This window comes from Manis pentadactyla, chromosome 4, assembly GCF_030020395.1.
Source record: "Manis pentadactyla isolate mManPen7 chromosome 4, mManPen7.hap1, whole genome shotgun sequence".
Lineage (NCBI taxonomy): Eukaryota > Metazoa > Chordata > Mammalia > Pholidota > Manidae > Manis > Manis pentadactyla.
The window spans coordinates 38398792-38419970 of NC_080022.1; the positions used below are offsets into that span (position 1 = coordinate 38398792).

General features: G+C 46.6%; 1 protein-coding gene across 2 annotated transcripts in view; it reads right to left on the minus strand.

Moving 5' to 3' along the window:
* The window catches only part of AGBL4 (AGBL carboxypeptidase 4), a 1371246-nt gene that overhangs the window by 90651 nt on the left and 1259416 nt on the right, over positions 1-21179 (minus strand). For both annotated transcript variants that reach the window (XM_057500192.1, XM_036892951.2), the window contains exon 8: positions 15081-15195. In XM_057500192.1, the coding sequence (XP_057356175.1) occupies positions 15081-15195 (115 nt within the window). The remainder of the gene's footprint in view (positions 1-15080; positions 15196-21179) is intronic.

Below are 21179 nucleotides of genomic sequence, written 5' to 3' on the forward strand. Positions count from 1 at the left end.
TGTTTCATGAGGACACATGGGCAAAGGCTTCACTGAGAAGCAGCCATTTGAGTTGGGCTTTGTTGAATGAAGATAATTTTCCAGGAGGTGTGGGCAGAAGGAAAATTGTAAGCAAAGAAGAGAACTGTGAAACCACCCAGGATGTCGGGGGAATGGTGGACAATTTGGTTTGACTGAATCATAGAGTATGAAGTGAGGAGGTAGTAATGGTGAAGCTGTAAAGGTTCAGGGAGGTGAAATGTGGAGGGCCTTGAATGTCTGGGAAGGAGTTTTGTTATTCTGTCTTTGCATTGCTGCATTTAGATCAACTAAATGCTGAATCTGGCTTCTCACTAATTGCAGAGTGAAACCAGAGCCAGCCCTACACATAGTTCTAACAATATTACCGTCACTATCAAGGGAACACAATCCACAGAACATTTACTGACATTACTTTGTCTCAAGAAAGAAGTACTTTATTAAGTACAAAGTATTTTATCTAAGCTAACTTGATGACGAAAGTGCTATTACTTTCCCCATTTGGCAGATGGGAAAACAGAAGCACAAAGAGACTATAAACAACTTGCTTGAGAAAAGAGTTGATGTCAAGGTTGGTGCATGAGCAGTCTGACATTCCCTGCCCTCAAGAAACAGTCTAACAGGAGGAAGAAGACATGCTCACAGCTTACGTCCTTTTACAGTTCAGGCCAATGTCATGTGGATTAAATGAGATAGCATGTAAAAAGAACATGTTTTGGCACATAATAGCCGCTCAAAAATTTTAGGTTGTTGTTTTACTATACTTTATTATTGTTTTATGCTCTATCTAGTATGCATGCTCCTAACATAGCAGGTATTTGTCCGTTTTCTTTGCAGAATGCTCAGGGGGAGTTTTGCTCCCCTATCAGCACAAGATGATGAGACCGTAGCAGTGCCTTTTCTACCCCCATCCACCAGCTGCTCCCTCTTTGTGGCCTGGCAGTCAGGGCAGCAGGAGGGCACCCAGACTCGGCTAACAGCCACTTCTGCCCAGGACCTAACCTTGAACTAGGTGATTCAAGGGGGGATGGGAATCTGCCAAGTCAGGGCATGAGAGAGCATTCCAGGCAGAGGGCATGGCACGTGCAAAGTCAGGGAAGTAAGAATGGTTGGTAATTAGACATATTTCTAACAGGTTACTAGTGTGTGATGCTTATGTCCCTAACTAGGCTCTAAGTAGCAGCAGGGCAGGGCTGGCACAGACTCTTTCTCTTCAGTGGTTTCAGGATGCAAATCAGCTGACTAAGACAGGGGCAAGGACAAGATGACCTCCAAAGCCAGGCTCTCACTCCTAAGATTGCCAATTTAGAGTCACTGAATATGAAATCCCAGGGTCTCTCTTCTGGGTCTCTGTCTCCTTGGTGCTCTTCTATTCTGTTATTTATTTTTAAGATGAAATTCTTGCATGAGCTCAAAATAGGAACCTATGTTCTGATATGAATGAGAGAATTTATGGCAGAATGAGACAGAATATTTGGCATTAGGATCATTCTAGAAAATCCAAATTTGTGGAAGTCAAATTTACATATAACTGTGTTTAATGTATAATTTATTTCTCTTGAGTTGGAGATACCCTGAGTATCTTTTCTTTCTTCTTAAAAACCGTGAGACCAATGAAGGCAAGGACTATGTCTGTGCCATCTTGTCCCCCTCCACTCCAACTTACCTACTATAGACCCAGATGGTAAGAAGGCTCAACATATCTATTGAATGAATGAATGAGTAGATGCACACATCCATGAACAAACACCCTGGAATTTTGCAAACAAGGTTTAGGTAATTACTGAAAGACATTTCAAAAGTATTTGTGGACCTGTTACATGCTAGACACTTTCATAATAGCTAAATGAGGTAGGTATAATTTATCCCCATCTCATAAATGAGAAAATAAAACACAACAGAAATTTGACCTTAAGAAGGTCACTTGATAGCTGCTAAGATATAGGCTGGGATTCAAACCCAGGTCTTATGTGAGGATGGTCTACGGTGACACTTAAGAGTCTCTCCAGCCATCAAAGAGGCTGTGTGATCTATAAAACAGACATGAAGCTATTCCTTTGCTCTTCCTGTACTGGTATCTTCCTTCTGTGCCCAATGGCAGAGATACAACAGTTTCAGAGTACATTATTCAAATGTCAAATAAATAGCTCTACCTCCTGAAGGGCATCGTATCTCATTCCTGTTGCAATAATGGCAACTAGAATGAGAGCAATGATTTTAATTCCCCTTCTTATGATTTCCTTTTCATCTCCTCTAAAGGATAAAGAAAAAGGCAGCTTCGTGGCTCCAGATCAATCTCATCCTGAGCACCGAGGGGCTGTATGCTCCTGGAAGAGTAGCATTGACAAGCAAGGACATATGGGGCATGCATGAAATTGTCCCTCAAATGCAGCAGTTTTTCAGCATTACCAATGAGCTAGATTGGATTAAGGATATTTGCACCAAAGGCAAAATAAATATTGCTTTATTTAATGCCACTAAAAGGTTAGGATTCAATTGCCCTTGGCCTGAGGCACCTTCCAGCTCTATTGATTGGCTAGTGTCAGAATGCCAGACAATCTGTCATTAATAGCTCCCACAAAATGTTTAGCAGGTGGGGTGGGCTCTGCTGTGGTGGAGATGGAGGATAGCAGGCATTGTCCTTTGTCTCAAACAAGGAGATAAGTACAACACATCCACACCCCATCACCACTGTGAAGATATTTAAAGCGGTTCTCTCACATTCTTAGATTATCACAAAAAAGAAGTGAATGACCTGGTCTGTGGAGGTAGAGAGGAGGATAGATAAGAACATAGATTCCAAGTCACAAGGACTTGGCCTGAGTCCAAGATCTACCGCTGAGGAGTTCTGTGACCTTGGACAAATTCATCTGCTTTGCTCAAAGACCTGAAAGCACTGGGAGGGCAGAGACTGAATCTATCTTATTTGCCATTGAGTCTTTAGTGCTAGCACAGTGTCAGATATACAGCCAACTCTCAGTTACACTGTATAAACAGAGGCTCTGAAAGGCTAAGTAATTTGCCTGTAGCCTGGCATGGACAAGGGACAGAGGCAGGACTTGAACCCATGTGCCAGCTCTAAAGCCTGTGTTCTTAGCCATCAGTCTATTCCCTCTTAGCAGTTCTGGGAATCAGGTCAGTGCCTGACAGAGGGACTCATATGAGGTGAGGGGTAGCTGCAATACCCTTAATTTTTAAATAGGGAAACTGAGTCCTAAATGGGACTAGCATGAAAGGTACCTTTATGCAAATTGACAAAAGGTGCCCCCGTCAAGGCTGACAATTTACAGACAGGCTCCCTTTCTGGGTGGGTATAGTACAAAATGGTACTATTTGTTCTGGCCAGACATGAGGTTGGTAGCAGAGTCGCAGCCCCTTGGCCTTGCCCCCCTTGACCAGGAGCCTCTGTGCAGTGTACAAACCGTATATTCACGTGAGGTGGCCCTGGATGTGCCCAAGGTTCACAGCAGAACCAGGATAAGCAGGCGGCTTTCCCCCTCCAAGGGTCAGCAAGGTCTTTCCCCTGTAGTGTTGGCCTTTCCGGTAAGGTGGCAGGACTTGGGAAGGGGCTGCAGAGCACACCTGGAAAAGAGATCATCTCCAGCCCTACACTTCCTGGGGCCCTTTCTCCCAGAACACATTCCTAGTGGCCAAGGAGAAGCTTTGTCGGAGTGCCTTCTCGCTTTCTGTGGGCAGAATGTGATCTGGGGATGCAGCCTCCCTCTTTCTTCTGCTTGGCAGTAACAAATACCAGGCTTAGAGGTATTTCCACACTGCAACTTGAAACAATTCTGAGAGCCAGCTGCCAAGTGGAAGGACTCAAGATTTCATAAAACCCAACCAGCACATTTCAAAGACAGGAAAACTGAGGCCAAGGTCACACTGTAAAAGTAGAGTTGGAAATCTATTCCAGAACCAATGGATTATTTTTCCTTCTATAAAAACACTGACAAGGTGTAAAAAGGCCCGAGGGGGGTGTTTCTAAAGAAGTGCACTGTTCCATGTGGCTATTTCAACTTCTTAATTGAAAAAGAGCAGAGGAAACACAAAGGGGAAGAAAAGCCCTTTAGGACTTCCCTAGACCTGGGAGCTGTTGAAACCCTTTCCCACCAGTCTGACCAGGTCTGAGCCCAAGAAGGGGCTTAGACTGCGAGCATGGACCCTGGGGCCACACTGCCTGGATAAGATCCTCACTCAGCCCCATATCAGCTGTGTGGCTTAACCTTTCTGTGCCTTAGCCTTGATCTGCAAAATGTGGTTTTCGCCTACCTTAGAGTGTGGGTTTTGAGGACTGAATGAGATCAGCCATGTAAAATGCTGGCAACACTGCCTAGTTTGAGGTCAGTGCTACACACGTTAACTGGCCTTGTGATTTGATCTTCATATGTCTCTCAGGGACCTCCACAATCTGGTCCCCAGTCTCCTCCAGCTCCTTGTACCATGTCCTCAATCTGTGCACCATGCAAGGCTCACACATTTTCCCTCCTACAAGCTAACTGCAAAAAGCATGCCTCCTGCGTGCTGCTGCAGTTCCTCCAAGTCCCAAGGCTTGTCAGGTCCGGACTGCCTGTCAGCCTCCACCTGGCCTTTGTGCCAGGTGCCTTTCTGCCACACTGAGCCACGTGCACCAGCCACACTAGATCCCTTGGCACTCTCCAAGGCTCCTGCTCACTCAGGGTTCTGCACTTGGTCTCCATCCTGGCTCTCCTACTGCCATGGGAGATACTTTAACTGCTCTATGTGCTTCAGTGTCCTTGTGTGTAATACGAGGATAATACAAGAACCTACCTCAGAGGTTCCTGGGGTTGTCTGGAAGAACCCCCCATTGCTTTCAATCCCAGTAGGGACTTTCATTCTCAGGAACACAGGGAATGGCTCTTCATCTCCACCTCCTCGCTTCCTCTTCCCAAGGGAGGGAATAGAACTTAAAAGATTGGTCAACTTGAGAAAAGGGCAGAGCCTGTTGACCTAAGCCCTCTAGGCCCAGCTTGCTTGGACCAGGACTCTGCAGGCAAAGTCCATTCTGGCCTCCTCTCTGCCACCTGGTGTGCCAGCTGGGAGGCAGCCTACTTCCTGCCGGGCTTGTGGCTGGTGGGGAAATTTAATTTGGGGGTGAAGAAAAAAAGAGGCCAATTTTAGTCACAGAAATAAACCATGCCTTCCAAGTCCTGCTTTAAGCAATAATAACGCTAACACTTTGCTCTCTTTCTGGTCCCTGTATCTCCTCCTAACCTGGTAGACGTGGAATGCGAGTGAGAGCAGGAGTAGGATGAGCTGTCACCCCTACATCTCCAGAGGAAATCACACATAAAACCACTTAGAACAGGGTGTGGCAGCTTGTATGAGTTCAATCAATGTCTGTATTCATATCATCGTGGTTGTTATTTCACGTATTACTCCTTTGGTGTAGAACGTGTTGCCAGTCTCTTCCCCTGGCTGACTCCCCCTCATCCCTCAAGAGCCCTCACACAGCACCTCCTTGAGGGCAAGCACAGGGGCAGGCCCACCTCGGGTCCCCAAGCATGGTACAAAGTATGTGCTGGGTGAACACCAGAGGAAAGCGAGGGAGGGAGGAAGGAAAAAAGAGGAGGAAGCAATCACATAGTTGAAAGGCTTCTTAAGCAGGGGCAGAGTGCCAGCAAATGTACGAGCAGGAGCAGGTTGGCGTAGGGCCCCGGAAAGGGCCTGGGAAGGCAAGACGACATAACAGGGTGGCCGTGCAGGACTGGGAAGGTGGATGGTGGGAGACAGAGCTGAGGACAACTTCCTGAGTGCTGTGCATACCTTGAATCTCAGGTTAAAGAGTTGAGGTTCCTGCTGATTTGGCAATGCAAGCCATGCAAGGATTTTATGTAGAGAACTGACACTATGCAAGCAGTGGTTTAAGAACTAAGACCAGGAATGATGGAGTCCTTGAATCTATCACATTGTTTTGCTCTTCTACACTCCCCGGCCACTAATTCTGGGCTATTGCCTCCTCAGAGACCTGTCTTCACTGTAGAATCAATTATTAAAATCAACTTGGTATCAACACTAACTTCGAAATGCTATTCAGCTGCTTGCAGGGACAGAGACTGGGAAGCTGCCTCACAAGACATCCAGCCATCTGGCCTTTTCCGTACAGCCTGGCTAGGAAGCTCATTTGAATAATTGGTTTTGGCGGTATGCACTTGTGGGTTAGACACCTGATTATACTGCCAGCCCCAATGTCCTTTCAGCCTCCATAGAAACATCACTCAGGTTACATAAAGAAGGAAACAGTCTCTGGGAGGTAAGGTTCTGTCTGGCCCTGTTGTCACTTGCACTTCATCTTGACTAACTATGTGGCTCACTCACTGTGTGACCTTGAGCAAGTTACTCAGTCTCTCTGTGGCTTGATATCTTCTTTGTTTAAAAAGGGAGAGTAATTCCTGCCCGTCTATGCCACAGGCTTCTTGTTGTAAGGCACTAAAAGGTTGGGGAATTGTGACTTAGCAGAAATGCAAGTGGAAAGATTTAGATGAGGTGACCTCAATGTCAGATAGCAATGTGCATGTAGGCTGTATCAGGAGAACTATGTCCCCAGAATTAGGCTGGTGAGGGCCCCTTCCTACTGCTACTCTACACGCCAGCTCTATGAATTTAAAGGATTTATCTAATCTACCTACACCTCAGTTTCCTCATTTGTAAAATGAGAATAATGATAGAGCTATTCTAAGAACTAAGTGAAATACATGCAAAAGGCCTACAATAGTGCCAGGCCCAGGAGGTTCAAGAGATTTCAGCTATTCATCACCATCATCATCATGTTTATCATGGTCATCATAACTGGTCAGCCCTGGCCTCAAAGACACACATCAGAGGGCCAGGAAGATGGGAAGAGGAATGGATTCAGATCACATATGAAAAGTTGGAAGGCTCTGGGGATTTTCAGCCTGCAGAACAGGAGCTGGCAGTGATTGGAGTGAGTGAGGGGTGGAGAGCCCTGGGGACACACGATCTTCAAACAGCTAAAGGGCTCCCATGTAAAAGATAGACTGACCCTGAACCTTCACGGGGGGAAGAGGAGTGACTGGCTGGCAGGTTTAACTGCCACTGAATATAAACACTTGATGGGCTGGCAGGTTTAACTGCCACTGAATATAAACACTCTAACAGTCAGAGGTGGCATCAGAGCAGCATGGTGCTTAGGAAGGGACAGAACCAGCCAGGCCTGGAGAGAGACAAGCAGAGGGGGCAGGGCTGTCACCAGGATACTGTTGAGGGGACCCCTGCCCTGGGCAGGGCTCTAGACTAGATGTCTCTGAACTCCTACCCTGCTCATGCCTGGTGATGCTATGATAGAGGCACCAAGCCAGGGACGGGGCTCAGGTAGGGAAGGAGGCACACAGTGAGAAGGGGCTGCCAAATCTCCCAGGGAGGCAATACAGATAATGGATCTTTGTTTTCCATTTCTGGCTTGATGAAAAATGAATAATTTTAATGCTGTCAATGAACAAATAGAATATTGACATGTAATTTACATTTCACATAGCTAATTTTATGTTCTATGTATTTTGGACAATTTAAAAATGTTTATTCCTTTGGATGTTAAGGTGGGCAAGGCTGGCCAATTGTGTGTGTGTGTGCATGTGTATGTATGCACACATGTGCCCTTGTATTTGTGTGCTGGAAATACCTCACCTCATGTTTGCACTCTGCCACGCTTAATGACATTTTGCTGTGTAAATCTTTTTCACCCTTTTATATCTTGTGAGCTCCTATATATCCTCCATCCTTTAGAAACTCTCATCACCCCTGTTTTTGGGATTCAGTGCAACAGTAGGTTAAATGTGCAGCAGGCTAGGGTCGGCCTGCCTGGATTCATAAATGGCTCTGACCTTTTCTGCTGGGGGTTCTGGGGCAAGTTCCTTGGTGCCTCTCTGCCTCGATTTCCTTCTTTAACTAAAACTGGACTGAAACACTACCTCCATCATAGGGCTGGTGTGATGGTGATGAGATGACGTATATTCTACACAGTTAGTAGGCACTCGTTATATCTAGGCCTCCACAGCATCAAGCATTCACCTCTAGTTTGAACACTGGGCTTATTGGCAGGGCTGCCTCTGATTTGTGTGTGCCTCCCTAGGGCCCAGTACAGGGCCTGACACTCAGCAGGCCCTCGACAAACCTTAGTTAAACTGGATTTACTGCACTGGAGCATCCTTTGCTCTGTGAGGCTTGCCAGGGCCAAGAGACATAATGTGGTGCACATCTGCAGATTGTAGTAGCATTCCCACCATGGGGTCTGCAGTGCCCCGCTATAAAGCTGAATCATTTCTGCACCACCCATAGAGGTTGGTTCCTCTCCCTCACCTCCACATTCCCAAGAAGCACTGAGGTTTTGTGGAGATGAAAAACTTCACAGCATCCTGCTATCTTTTGGGTAACTGTGTATTTTATGATGGCTAATAGGCAATTACTATGGTAATACTGCAATTCAGCATGTGTGAGGTTTGGGAAATGAGAAATTATGGGTAACTACTTTGGACTCATTTCTATGGTAACAAAAAGTAATTGTCATTAAATACCAGTTATATTGAGGCTATACCTGGTAATTATAGATTTTTATGCCCAGAAACATAAATAAAACCAATAAATTTATTCAAAGGTCTATGACTGTTTACTTATATGTGACTATGGAATGCACAATGACAAGTACCTAATTAAGAAATGCAAACCCAACACAGAGTTTAATATTGTCATATGGAGATGGAGACTCTGTTTTTCAAATGCAAGGCAACTTATGCATTACACCTGCTCAGAAAAAAACACAATGGAACTGTTCAAGTACAGTTGGACAATATCCATCATATCATAGATAAATTTTCACAAATGCCTAGGGTGCCTAACTGGTTTTCTTTGTTTCACTGGAGATGGCTGGTAATTACAGGTATGCTTTGGTTATGTAACTATACTCCTATTATGTTAATGTGTGTGTGCAATTTAATTAGTAGTTTAAAACCTATACATGCTTAAGTTACTCTACAAGAAGGTATGTCAAAGAAATAATCAATCTTCCCATGTTTTCTTCCGTCTGCTACTTCTATAGCTTTTCTTCTTCCTTCCTAATTACAACCCTTAAATAGAATTCGTGCCTCATATCGAATTTACTGAGTATCATAATTCCTCCAAGTGCTAAAGATACCTCAAGACAAATGCTGGGCATAGAAGCCACAGGGCATAAATCTGCAAAGAATTAAGAAGATAACCTTTTCGAACAATATGGCTTCTCTCTCACTTACCAACTTTACATCTCCCTGTATGGCCCCGGAAGATGACTGGTTAGCCAGAGACAGGTAAGATTCCTCAAGGGAGGAACAACCTAAGACAGGCACAGTCGCAGGGGGGCCATCAGGTGAGAAATTGGGGATCAACAGAGGTGAGGCTTAGAACCTCACTCCCACTGTTTTGAGAGAAATCTTCTGCATACGTGGATGTTTTATTGCCCTTGTCTAGCTGGGATTAACACATAGTCTACAGGCACACACCTGATCATCTACATTTGCTCTCTTACAACACTAAACTATGTTTTCTACCTTTATCTTGCATCTACCTACCACTTCAGCATTTTATTAAAAATAACAATAATAATAATAAAGGGAGAAATGTGAGATCCACATATAAATCAAGTATAAAAATCAAACGAATATTCATATTTGACCTGATAGTTTATAGTTCATAATGCATGATCAAAACCAAAAGTTTATGTGATGACTGCCCTTGTACTGTTCACCATGTAAGAACTTATTCACTATGTAAGAATTTGTTCACCATGTAAGAACCTGTTCATTATGCTTCAGAAGATTGGAGACTGATGAGAATTAGGCTTGGGGTGGATTAATGATTGTGCATTGAGCATTGAGTCCCCTATACAGAATTTTATTGTTGTTAACAACCATTTGATCAATAAATATGAGAGATGCCCTCTCAAAAAAAAAAAAAACACAATGGGGTACAGGTGGGGGTGGGGACTAGCCTCTCTGCAGAGGAGGTGATGGGGAGCAGGAGGAGGCAGAGTATGCAAATGATGCAGTGCGTGTTGGTAGCCATGTCCATTGCATAAGACTGAGAATTGCCAGCCGACTACAGACTGACTCAGCCCATCTCCCACCTACCCCGATGGCCTTCCAACTAGGAGTTGCCTTGTAGCTTCTTGGCCCGGTATTACCTGAGCACTGTTCATTACTCAAGACCCTTAGGTCCCAGATTCTCCCAGAACTCTCCAAAGATGCTCACTTTGCATCAGTAGCCTACCATTCTTATTTTTTTTATTGTGGTAAATTACACACAGCACAAAATTTACCATCTTAATCACTTTGAAGTATGCAGTTCAGTAGCATCAAGTACATTCATAATATTGTGCTATCATCATCACTATCCATCTCCAAAACTCTTTTCATTTAGTAAGCCTGAAATTCTGTACCCACTAAACAATAGCTCTCCATTCCCACTTCTCCCCAGCCCCTGGCAACCTCCATTCTACTTTTTGTCCCTGATTTTGACTATGCTAAGTACTTCATGTAAGTGGAATCATATAGTGTTTGTCTTTTTGTGACTGGCTTATTGCACACAGCATAATGTCCTCAAGATTCATCCATGTAGCCATATTCTTGACAGGGCCTTTCTCCAGTACTTCTACTAAATGGTGGAAGATGCCTTTCACCTCATTTTCCTCTTCCAAGAGGACAGGAGGGAAGCTGAGGCCAGGGAAGAGAAGTGTCTCGTCCAAGGACAAGAAGGCTCAGGACAATGGTGGAAGTTAGGCCCCCAGTTCTCTGCTGAACCTCCAGTTGTAAGGCAGAGGCATGTCTGAGAGAGCAGAGTCCCTGGGCGTACCATGTGACTTGGAACACGGCTCTTCACCAACATGGCCTCAGTTTCCCTTTTGCTCAAGTGAATATAGTAAAAACTGACTTTCTTTCTCAAAGAGTTCTAATGATTAAATGTGGTTTTTGAGTGCCTTTAAAAGTATGATGTCTTGTAAAATAACAAAATGTGGCTATGAATTCAGAGTTCGCTAAATCACAGCAGTGGCTCCTCATAGTATTCACGTCACAGCAAGCGTACCATCAAGACAGCTGGGCTTAGGAGGCAGCGCAGGGGAAGGAAGCACGGAGCTAATGCATCTGGTGACAGTTATCTACACTGGGGATTGCAGCTCTGTGCCATAGCACAATTGCTAAACACGGCTGTGTAGTTTATGTAATCATTCAGAAAATATGTATTGATGGCTCTTTTGTGTTGACACTGTGCCAGTCTTTGGGAACACAAGTCCTGACTTCATGCAGTTTGCAGTGTAGAAGTGGAGACAGTTGTTAAACAAATAGTCATATAAATAAACATGTTTATAGACTGGGGCACAGTCTGTGAGAGGATGGAATACTGTAGAGCATGGACAGGAGACCCACTTCATATTGGCAGCTTAGGAGGGCCTTTCTGTGAATTGACATTAAGCATCAGACCTGCACCCAAAAAAAGGGCCAGTGTGCCACTGGGGTGTAGAAAGTGAGATAGAGTGTATAGTTGCCTTGTGTCTTTATTATATACCATAATATAATTACTATCTACTGTTATGCTATCTATTACAGGTGGCTACTGACAGTATGCTGTAGTCACTATAACTGAGGCAGAGTCTCTCCATACCTGTTCCCATGAGATAAAGTCTTGTAATACATACTGTACCCCAGTTAGTAAGTGCTTCTGTGCTTTAACCTAAAGAGTGGTATCTATCATGCTGAGGTTGCCATCACTTGCAATTAAATGCTAGATGATAACTTGTCTGTTTTACTGTAAACATCATAGCATAGGTACTTGTGTTATCAATTTGCATGATCAAATCTGGGAAATCTTCTGATTCTCCTTCCTAAATTGGACTACATGTTTCTTCAATGCAGAGGAAGAAAAAAGGCAGGAGGAGGGGGAGGAGAAGCACCTTGAGGGCAGGCTTGTCCCCTGTTCACACAGGGCCTGGCTGGCTGGTGCGGGCTGAGGGGTGGAGAGGGCAGCAGGGAGAACCACCCCGGGTTCTGACAGTCTTGCATCCCTGCCTGCTCCCCACAACCTAAGGCAGATTGTTTAACTGCACTGAGGCTTGAGAGACTGCCCAACCTGAGGGGATGCTGAGAGAGTGGGGGCTGGAGAACCTGAGAGGCAGGCAGCAACGAGCCACCTGCTTCCAGCAGTGCGATCCGTCCACGTGAGCTCTGGCTCTGTTCACTGCCCTACAATTCTGGCAGCTGTCTCTCCTTCCTCCCTCCTTCCTTTTCTCCTTCCTCTGTTCCTCCATCCCCCTCTTCCTTTCTCCCTTCCTTCCTTTGCTCCTGCCTCTTTTCTTTCCTCCCTGCTTCCCTCCCTCCCACATATCCTTCTGTACTCAAGCTAATTTGAGTAGATTTTTATACTTGTGAGCAGAGATACCTTCACAAAGACCCTCCATCACAGAGATGTGAGGTAAGTGTGCGAGTGTCTGCCATGGCGCTGGGGGGGCAAGCCAAAGTCTTGGAGTGGCATTTCCAAAAATGTGTTTTATAAACCCTAACACCACTGGGGGCTGGAGGTGGACAGTGGGGTGGAGGGTGAAGGGGTGGGAGGAGACAGGCTCCACAGGGAAATGGTTCCTTGATACTTACCTTTGGGCCACACTGAATACTATACTCACCTCTTGAGATTCCTGTTTATGATCATATTCAAAACCAAAACATCTTATTGTAGAAAAACACATTTAACTGTGCTTGACTCCATGCTTCCCAAACTTGCTCAGGCTCTGAATTCCTTCTTCCCTTACAATGCCTTGGCAAGGCCCACGAACCCCAGGACACAGCGCTCTAGTTGGCAGGGTGACTCTGGGAGAGACTAGCCTAGAGGACCTCTAAGGCACTGTGAAGTTCTCATTTCTGAGTCTTTATTGTTATTTTTCATATTCTCCAAATCTTTAGTACTGAATTTTCATGATTGACAGGTTCTTTGTTGTTACTAAGAGCTGTTTTAGCAACAGGATTAATGCCTGTGGTTAGACATTTTCTCCAAGTCTCATAATGAGAACCACATATCTTCACTAGGAGAATGTTAGGGCTTTAAAACTTCCTTAGAGAGCCATTTCTGAAGGCTGGAGCTCTTTTTTCCTGAAATCCCCAAATCACAAAATCTGGAACTTAAAGACCTACAGAAAGCATCCAGCTCCCCATTACCACCCCACCCGCCATCTGAAGCCCAGGGAAGTAAGGCATTCCAGCCAAGGTCACAGACCTCTTTCTAACTCGTCATCCCTGGAATGCAGATGATGACATGATAAGTATGTGGAGTGGAGAGCACTGACCTCTCTCTGGCCACTGCCGCTCTTGTAATTAAACAGAAATGTTAACATAAATCAAATGGTCTTTCCACCACCATTATCACTAATAGTGCATTCTGTCCAGGGAAGGTGGAAAGCCTTGCTCCCAGGCCTGCAGCAAGCCATAAAACCTGTCAGCACTAATGAACCATCGCTTGAGCCAATTAAGAGAGGGAGCAAAACTGTCCTTAATTAAGGCGTCATGCATCCCATGGGCTTTTTCTAACTCATACCCAGGGATACTAGGAAGCCCCTCTGGACTCAATTGCCAAGCTTTTGGAAAGTCATAAACTAACTCTGTTTAAAGCCTGGCTGGGTGTCAGGAAATCTGGGTTCTGGTCTGAGCTCTGCTACTGAAGTTGGGCAAGTCCTTTTTCATCTCTAGGCCTGTTTCTCCATCAGTAAAGTCGTCCCTAACCTTCATTCATATTCGTCAGACACTTTTTGAGCATCCACTGTGTGCTGATCCCTGCTGCTAGGCACCAGGCTCATAAGGACGATTAAGGCTCCATGTCTGACCTCTGGTGCCTTGAGGGCCAGTAGGGTCCATGTGATGGGATGAGATCTGTTCAATAACCGGGCCTATGGGAACTGAGAGAAAGGAGTGGCCAATTCTGTTTGGGGGGCTAGGAGATGTTTTCCAGAAGAGGCATTAAGTTGAGTTGTGAAGAGGGGTTAGTGAGATGAAGAAGAGATTGGAAGGTTCTGGAGAGAGGGCAGCCTTTATGAAGGTAAGGTGTCAAGTGCCAACAGGACATGTCTAGGGGACTAGACTTTGCTTACAGTGGCTAGAACAACAGTTCTCAGAGTGGAGGGTGGGAGGTGAACTGGGAAGGAGAGAGATGAGGCAGGATGGTGAACAGACAGGCACCAGGCCACACAGAGCCTTGCATGCAAAGCTACAGAGACTGACTGTTACCCTAGCCCGTGCGACTAATCATAATCAGCTCTAAAGCTGTATGATTCAGGCAGTGAAGTTAGACAGTAAATGACTTACTGGCTGTGTGACTTTGCGCAAGTGTGTTGCCTCAACTGTGAAATAAGGGTAATAACGCTGTCTCAGAGGACTCAGTGTTCTTTTGGCAATGATCCCCTGGGCAGTGGAATTTTAGGCTAGGCCAGGAGAAAAAGCGTTCAAGACATGAGGGCATGAGTGAGCATGGGGCTAGCTGGTATTGCCCACACACCAAAGAGACATGCTGTCCAGACGTCCTGGGATGACACTCTCCTTCATTAGTGATCTCCAAAAAGAATTGCAGAAGCAAAACAGTGACTTTTCTAACCACCACATGATATTCTGCAAAACACATTCATCCCCATCATTTATTTTGGGGTTCACAAGTGCCCTTTTGGGTAAGTAATTATTGTCCTCATTGTGCAAGAGAAACTGAGCCTCAGACTGGGAAAGTGAATTCCCCAAGGTTACATAGGAAGTAAGTGCCAAAACTGATACTGGGTCTCCTGATTCCTGGTCCAGCAGGCTGCCCCCCAAAAACTGGCAAGGACCAGGAGGGCTTCCAAAAAACCGAGTGACCTCAGGTGGCTGTGAAGGCTCATTAGACACATTCTCAAGAGCCAGGGTGGAACATCCTCTAATGAACTCATGGGTAGTCTGAAAATTTCTCCTCAAAAATATATTCCCTTTTTTCCCCTGCTTCCATGCCACCATCCTAGGACTACCAGCTTCCAAGCACTCTCCCCTGTCTCTCACCTGTAATTGCCCAGGTAGACACCATCAGGGTTAAGCATTGGGGCAATCTTGAAGACCAGGTGTTCCCGTAGGACACGGGCAATCGGGTGCTGACTTATGAGGAAGTCAATGATCCCTAAGGAAAGAGAAGCATCTGGATTAACCTTAAAGTGTTTCAAGGAGGGAGCACACTGTCCTCATCTTGGGAAACAGTAAGAGCTCAGTAAGTGATTTTTGGCTTATGTTGCTATTGTTAGCTTCTGTGGGTATATGGCTATAGATGAACTGCTGCTCAGTGAATTTTACAACTATATTTGTTTCCAAGAGACAGTTCAAGACACAATCTTGAAGCACATGGGCAGAAGGGAAAGAACATATCCTCCTGGAAAGTATAGCAGGGGCTTCCCACAGAAGATAGCATTTGAGCTGCACCTTTGAGGTTCCTGCTGGGTTTTGACAGACAGATGGGAGAGAGGCAGGATAACTCTGAATAATAAATTAAGAGATGCTGTCTAAGGGCCACACTGTTAGCTAAACATTGACATGGGATTGGGTGACTAAGGACTCAGAGACTTTAGGGATCTAAATCCTCAGGTTGCTGATGGGCACACCCGGAAGCAGTGGGGAGAAGGGATTTTGTTAAAGTCACAGGAGATGAAGGAGGTTTCTTCAATGTCCCAACTCTGCTCCCTTCCCCACTTTGAGGGTCCTCTGTTCCCAGACTCCAGGGCCAGCTGCTCTCTCTGCTTCTTTCTGGCACCAATACCACCTAACCTCCTGGTCACAAAATTCAGAAACGCTGAATGCTCCATGACAGTCAGGCAATTCCCAGGTCTCTTCCCTGAACCTAGCAAATCTACCCCTCATGTCCATCCCCCTGCTTCTCTCCTATTCTAGGCCACCAGCACATCTAGCCTGGGTGAGAAAAGCACAGCTGGCCTGGATGACAGCAACTACCTCTGGGAAGTGCCCTCATCACTGCAGCCAGAGGGATCTTCCCCAAGCGCAAATCTGCCAGCCACTCCCCTCACTGATTCCCTTCTGGCCATGGCCTGCCTTCATGTACAGAAGGGACAAGGAAGCAGCTCGGAGTGCCTGCCCTTTCCCCACTCTTCTCCACATTTCCACTTCTTCATCAGAGACCTGAAAAAAACAAACAGGCAAAGCAGAGCTCTGGCAGTGCAGAAAATGACTGTAATGCTGGGAAGTGACAGGAGAGTACAAAACTCTCCCAAATTACCAAAGAGGAACTCTTTTCCTGGTGGTGGGAGCAGGGAAAGCATCAAGGAGAATGAAGCATTTGTGGGTCCTGAAAGATAAGCAGGTTTTAACAGACAGATGGGAGGAAGGCAACAGGGTAGCTAAGAACACCCCACCGGCCCAGTGGTAGGCACTTAGCTCTTGGAATGATAAATCTTGCACAGCACATCCCAAAGATGCTGTGACCAGCAAGGGACATCTCAGGCTTTTCATTAGGCTGGGGCTGAGAATCCGTCAGCAGCCGAAAGCCAGTTGGACATCATTTACTTCTCGGCCGACGCGGCAGTAGACCAGATGTCCTAATTTATTTGTTGGTCTTCATATCAAATCTGCAGTTTGCCGGTAAACAGGCAGGGTAATGATGCCAGGCACCCTTGTTAGGGGTTAATAATTGCTTAATCTGTCCACTAATTGACCCCAGCTCCCAGGGCAGCCCTCCATCAAGGAGCCAGCCTATGCTCAGGGCCTGGTCACGCTGCCACAGAGAATGGCTTCTGGGAATGGAGTAGCTCATTGTGATCTATCCTCCTTCACAGATGAGCAGATTAATGGGGCTGCCAATTAGGCAGCTAATAAGAGGATGAGAGAAACAAAGCCAGACCGGAAGCTACAACCACCCAGAGCTTCCTCTCCCAGAGTGAGTGTGGGGCAAGGAGAGGAGAGGTTATAGACTCATCTCTGACTTGAGGTCAGATACAGTTCAACAGGAACCATTCCCACGGCTCAGGAAATTGGGAGGAGACCTTTCACTTTTTTTTTTTGGTGTTGGGGAGAGAGTGGTAACCAGAGAGGGGTATGAGGAGAAATGTTAGAGAAAGCGAGACTAGAGGGAGAGTGCCATCCCTGGCTGTGGGCCAAGAGCCTGGACCAGGGACCCTGGAAGAAGAAAGCGTGGATCCTAACTGGTTATTGGCTAAAGAAGTGCCAGGCTTTCCTCGACTAGGTTTCTCATCTTGGTTTAGGGATAACAATGCCGAATCCATAAGACTGCTTTGTGACTGGGCTAGAGCACCTCTGTCTTAACCACCTGACCACAGCTCCTCAAAATGGGGATGTGCTTTCATAAGCTCACTTAGACCACATATCAAAAGGAAAGCGGGTAGTGAAAAACAGAATGGATTTTGGAACTAGGAGTCTCGGTCTGTGAAATTTACTAATTATAGGATTTGGGGCAAGGATACTGAATTGGAGAAGCCAATAAGCCAGAGAGGACCTGGGTTCTAGTTCTGGCTCAGTTCCAGGGTGACCTTTACAAAGCCTCTGGGTCTACTCTCACCTCTGAAATTAGGAGAACTCAGTGACTCCCAAAGAGGCATCCCACACAGATGGCCTAGTCCATCTATTTGATTCCTCTCCCCCAAAGTAGAAGAATCCTCATCTGCCAAGTGAGGAGAATGATCTCCCTCCTGCTGGGAGCCACAATCCACCCCCTTAAGATAGGTCTCTGTCCCCTCAGGAAACAAGTTTATCTATTCCTTTCCTTTAAGCTGATTGAATCGTGAAGGTAGAAGACAGCAGGACAACAGGAAGGCTGGGGGGCTAGGAGAGGCTGGAGCAAAGGGAATATGGTAGAGAATCTGAAATTAAAGCTGGGGGGCAGAGATCACCAACCTGTGTCCACCACACCCTGGACATGTTGAACCTCGCCAGGCAAACCACCACTGCACCGTCATTGCACTCATTTCTCCCACTGTGTTTGGTTCAGGACAGGGTATATAGCAGGTGCCTAAAAGATGCCCATTGATCAATTGACCCCAGGAATTCATTCAACTTTGTAGAGTTCAACCAAAGTATAGGGTTAGTTGAACTGATAATCACTCATTCCACAAACATTCAGACGGCAAGGTCCTCACCATGAGCTTGGCGTTTCAAGATGCATAAGAAGTTCCTGTCTCAGAAGGTAGGAAAGCAACCTCCACCGTACTGACTGTCCAAGGCTCTGGTGGGAACAGCATGGGGAGCGTGAGAACCCAGAGCAGGCTTCTGACCCAGCCTAGGGCCCAGGAAGGGGCCATGGAGGACAAGGACTTAAAGAATAAGGAGAGTGATCCAGGTGGATGGGGTGCCAGGAGAAGGTGCTCCAGGTAGAGGAATTCTTACACAAAGCCTGGGAGGTGAGAACGAAGACAGTTTATTTGCTAACAGAAAGCTCTTCAATTCCAGCGGCATAGCTTCATGATTAAAGGCAGAGGCTCTGAAGGCAGACTATTTGGGTTTGACAGGCTGTGTGGCCTTAATCTCTGAGCTGCTCAGCTTTCTCATTAGTTAAGGGGAAAAAAAAATCACCTAGTAGGTTATTGTGAGGATCACAGTGAGTTAATACAAAAAAGTGTCTGGCAAATAAGAAGTATTACGTGTGTGTGCTTTAATCATTGCTCTTATTTGGTTTGGCTAAAGGTGTAGGGATGGGAGGATGTTGAGAGAGAACGGGGAGGTAAACAGGGACTACCTGGTCCTGCTGAAGAATATGAAGGGCATAGGGAGCCACTGCAAAGCACAGGGTCAGATCTGGGCTTTGGCCCCCCCCCCCCCCCCCCCCCCCCCCCCCCGGCTGCAGCAGGAATGTGGTTTGGAGGGAGTGCTTGACATCCTGAAGGTGTTCAGGGTAGAGGGAGGGGCAGACACAGCAGGGAACCAATGAACATAAAGAGGCTGCAGTCAGGACCCAGGGTGTGGTAGTAGCCGGGAAGCAGTGTGGATCAGTGGTGACACTGAGAACAAGACTATTTGTCTACGGCCCCAAGAGTGTTAGAAGTCTTCACTGATATCACATGATCTTGGGAAAAGTGACCCCAAAATGACAGAAATGAAGTTTCTGGCTCCTGGCAGAATAGGGCCTCAAATGGAAACTGAGTTCAGTTACAGAAAAATAAGGAAAGCTGCATTTCCTGTACTTCTGAGTTTTGGGGGCTGAGACTTGCATCTGCTGCTCAAGTCTGTCCTCCCTCCAGGCATGAGCTCCAAGAGGGCAAAGACAGGTCTACCCCTTCGCCACTGTTTTGTGAGTGCCTAGCTCAGTGCTGAACACAGGGCAAGTCCTCAAGAGATATGTGTGAAATGAATGAATAAAGATGGACCAGTGACAAGCCCTGTACATGCATTAGCTGGATTAACCTGCAATCTGCCAGTTTCATTCTACAAATAAAAGAACAAAGTCAGGATAGTGACATCACTTGCTAAGTGTCTCCTACCGGTCTAGATGGAATTCAAATGCAGCTCTCTGGGCTTCAGAGTGGTGCCCTTTCCATTAAGACAAGATGGGAGGAGCCAGGAGTCTATTTGGTGGATCCTGTGTTACGCTTATAACGTGAGGCTGCATGGGACAGAGAGTGAGAGGAAAGCGGGCACAGACAGGTGAGGGAGAGAGGTGAGAGGAAACCAACAGGGTGGAGGAGGGAGGAAGGGGTAAAGGTCACCATTTCACCGTGAGAAATATTGGACTGTATTTGGTCCTAGCGGTTGTGAGTGCATAGTTTGTGTGTGGGGTGTGTGCCTGTGTATTCTCCTTCCTCCTTCTCCTTCCCCAACAGGATAACCCTTGGGAGAGAGCTCCCTGAGGGAAGGCCAGCTCTGTCTCACAGTCCAGGCCCTGGTAGACACCTTGGCATGTACCAGCAGGACCATTTAATCCCCACAGCAGCTCCCTGCAGTCTACATTGATGTCCGCATTTTGCAGGCAAAGAAACAGGCTCTGATTGTTGAGGATTTGCCAAAGATTCCCAGCGAGGAGGTGAATATGGAAGTCAAACCCAGGCCTGCCCAAGTCCAAAGCCTCAGCTAGGCCCACTGCTCCATGCCGCCCTCAGAGGGTGGTGTGCCTTGTCACAGTGCCATCCTATTAATGTTGGTTTAGTTGATTCAGTTATGAAGGATCTACAGAGGACAAGGGCTCAACAGATCCTCAAGAGATATGTGTGAGGAGTTTTTCAGTGAGAGTTGTCCCAACAACTCCAGGACACTTTCATGAAAGAATAGTTGCTTGACCAGGAGTCACAGACCCGAGGTCTTGTCCTGGCCAAACTTCTGACTCACCACATGGTCCTTCTGGTGCCCAGGTGAGGAGCAGTCAGCCAAAGACTCTCTTGGGAAGGCAGCAAGGAAGGGGTGGGGGCACACACTGGTCTGCATTCACACTCAGGGCTGGAGCGTCCACACCTGGCTCCTGCATTGTGTTCCAGTAGTGCTCCCTCCCCCACCTACTAATAACACTCATTTAGTGCTTATTATATTCCAATACAATCTTAAATGCTGTACGAATATTAAGTCCATTAGTCTTCTCAACAATCCTGTGGGGCAGGATTCTTATTATTATTTCCCTTTCGAGGTAAAGGAACTGCAGCATGGGTGGTTATGGAGCATCCCCTAGGTCATACTGTACTAAGTGGTGGGGCTGGAATTCTAGCTTCAGAAGCTCTGCTCACACACATTTTGCTACAGAGCAATGTGGAGCTCCTTTGACCTCTCACAGTGCAGCTGGAGAACTGGAGAGTCTGGCCTCCCAGAGGCTGCCCCCTGCAGAGCTCAGCGATGAAGGGGCTGTACTCTTCTCCCAGCAGCAGATGCGGCAGCAGCTCAGCCCTGCAAGCCACGGCCCCAGCCAGATGGGGACGACTAGGCCCCACATGTCTGCTCCCTGCTCAGGGTCAGCGAGCCAGTGGATGGAAAGAAGAATGAGCAGCCCAAAGGTATCTCAGCCATTGTCCTTCCAGGCCTTGAACCCCTTGGCCTCTCCAAAACAAAGTGGGCTGGGGAGGGGATCCAGTTTATGGCTGGGCCTGTGGGGAAAAGCCCCAGCAGAGCTCTGTGAGACTGTGGTCTGTGCTGTGTCCAGGGGGCTGAGAAAGGTAAAGACTGTGCCTC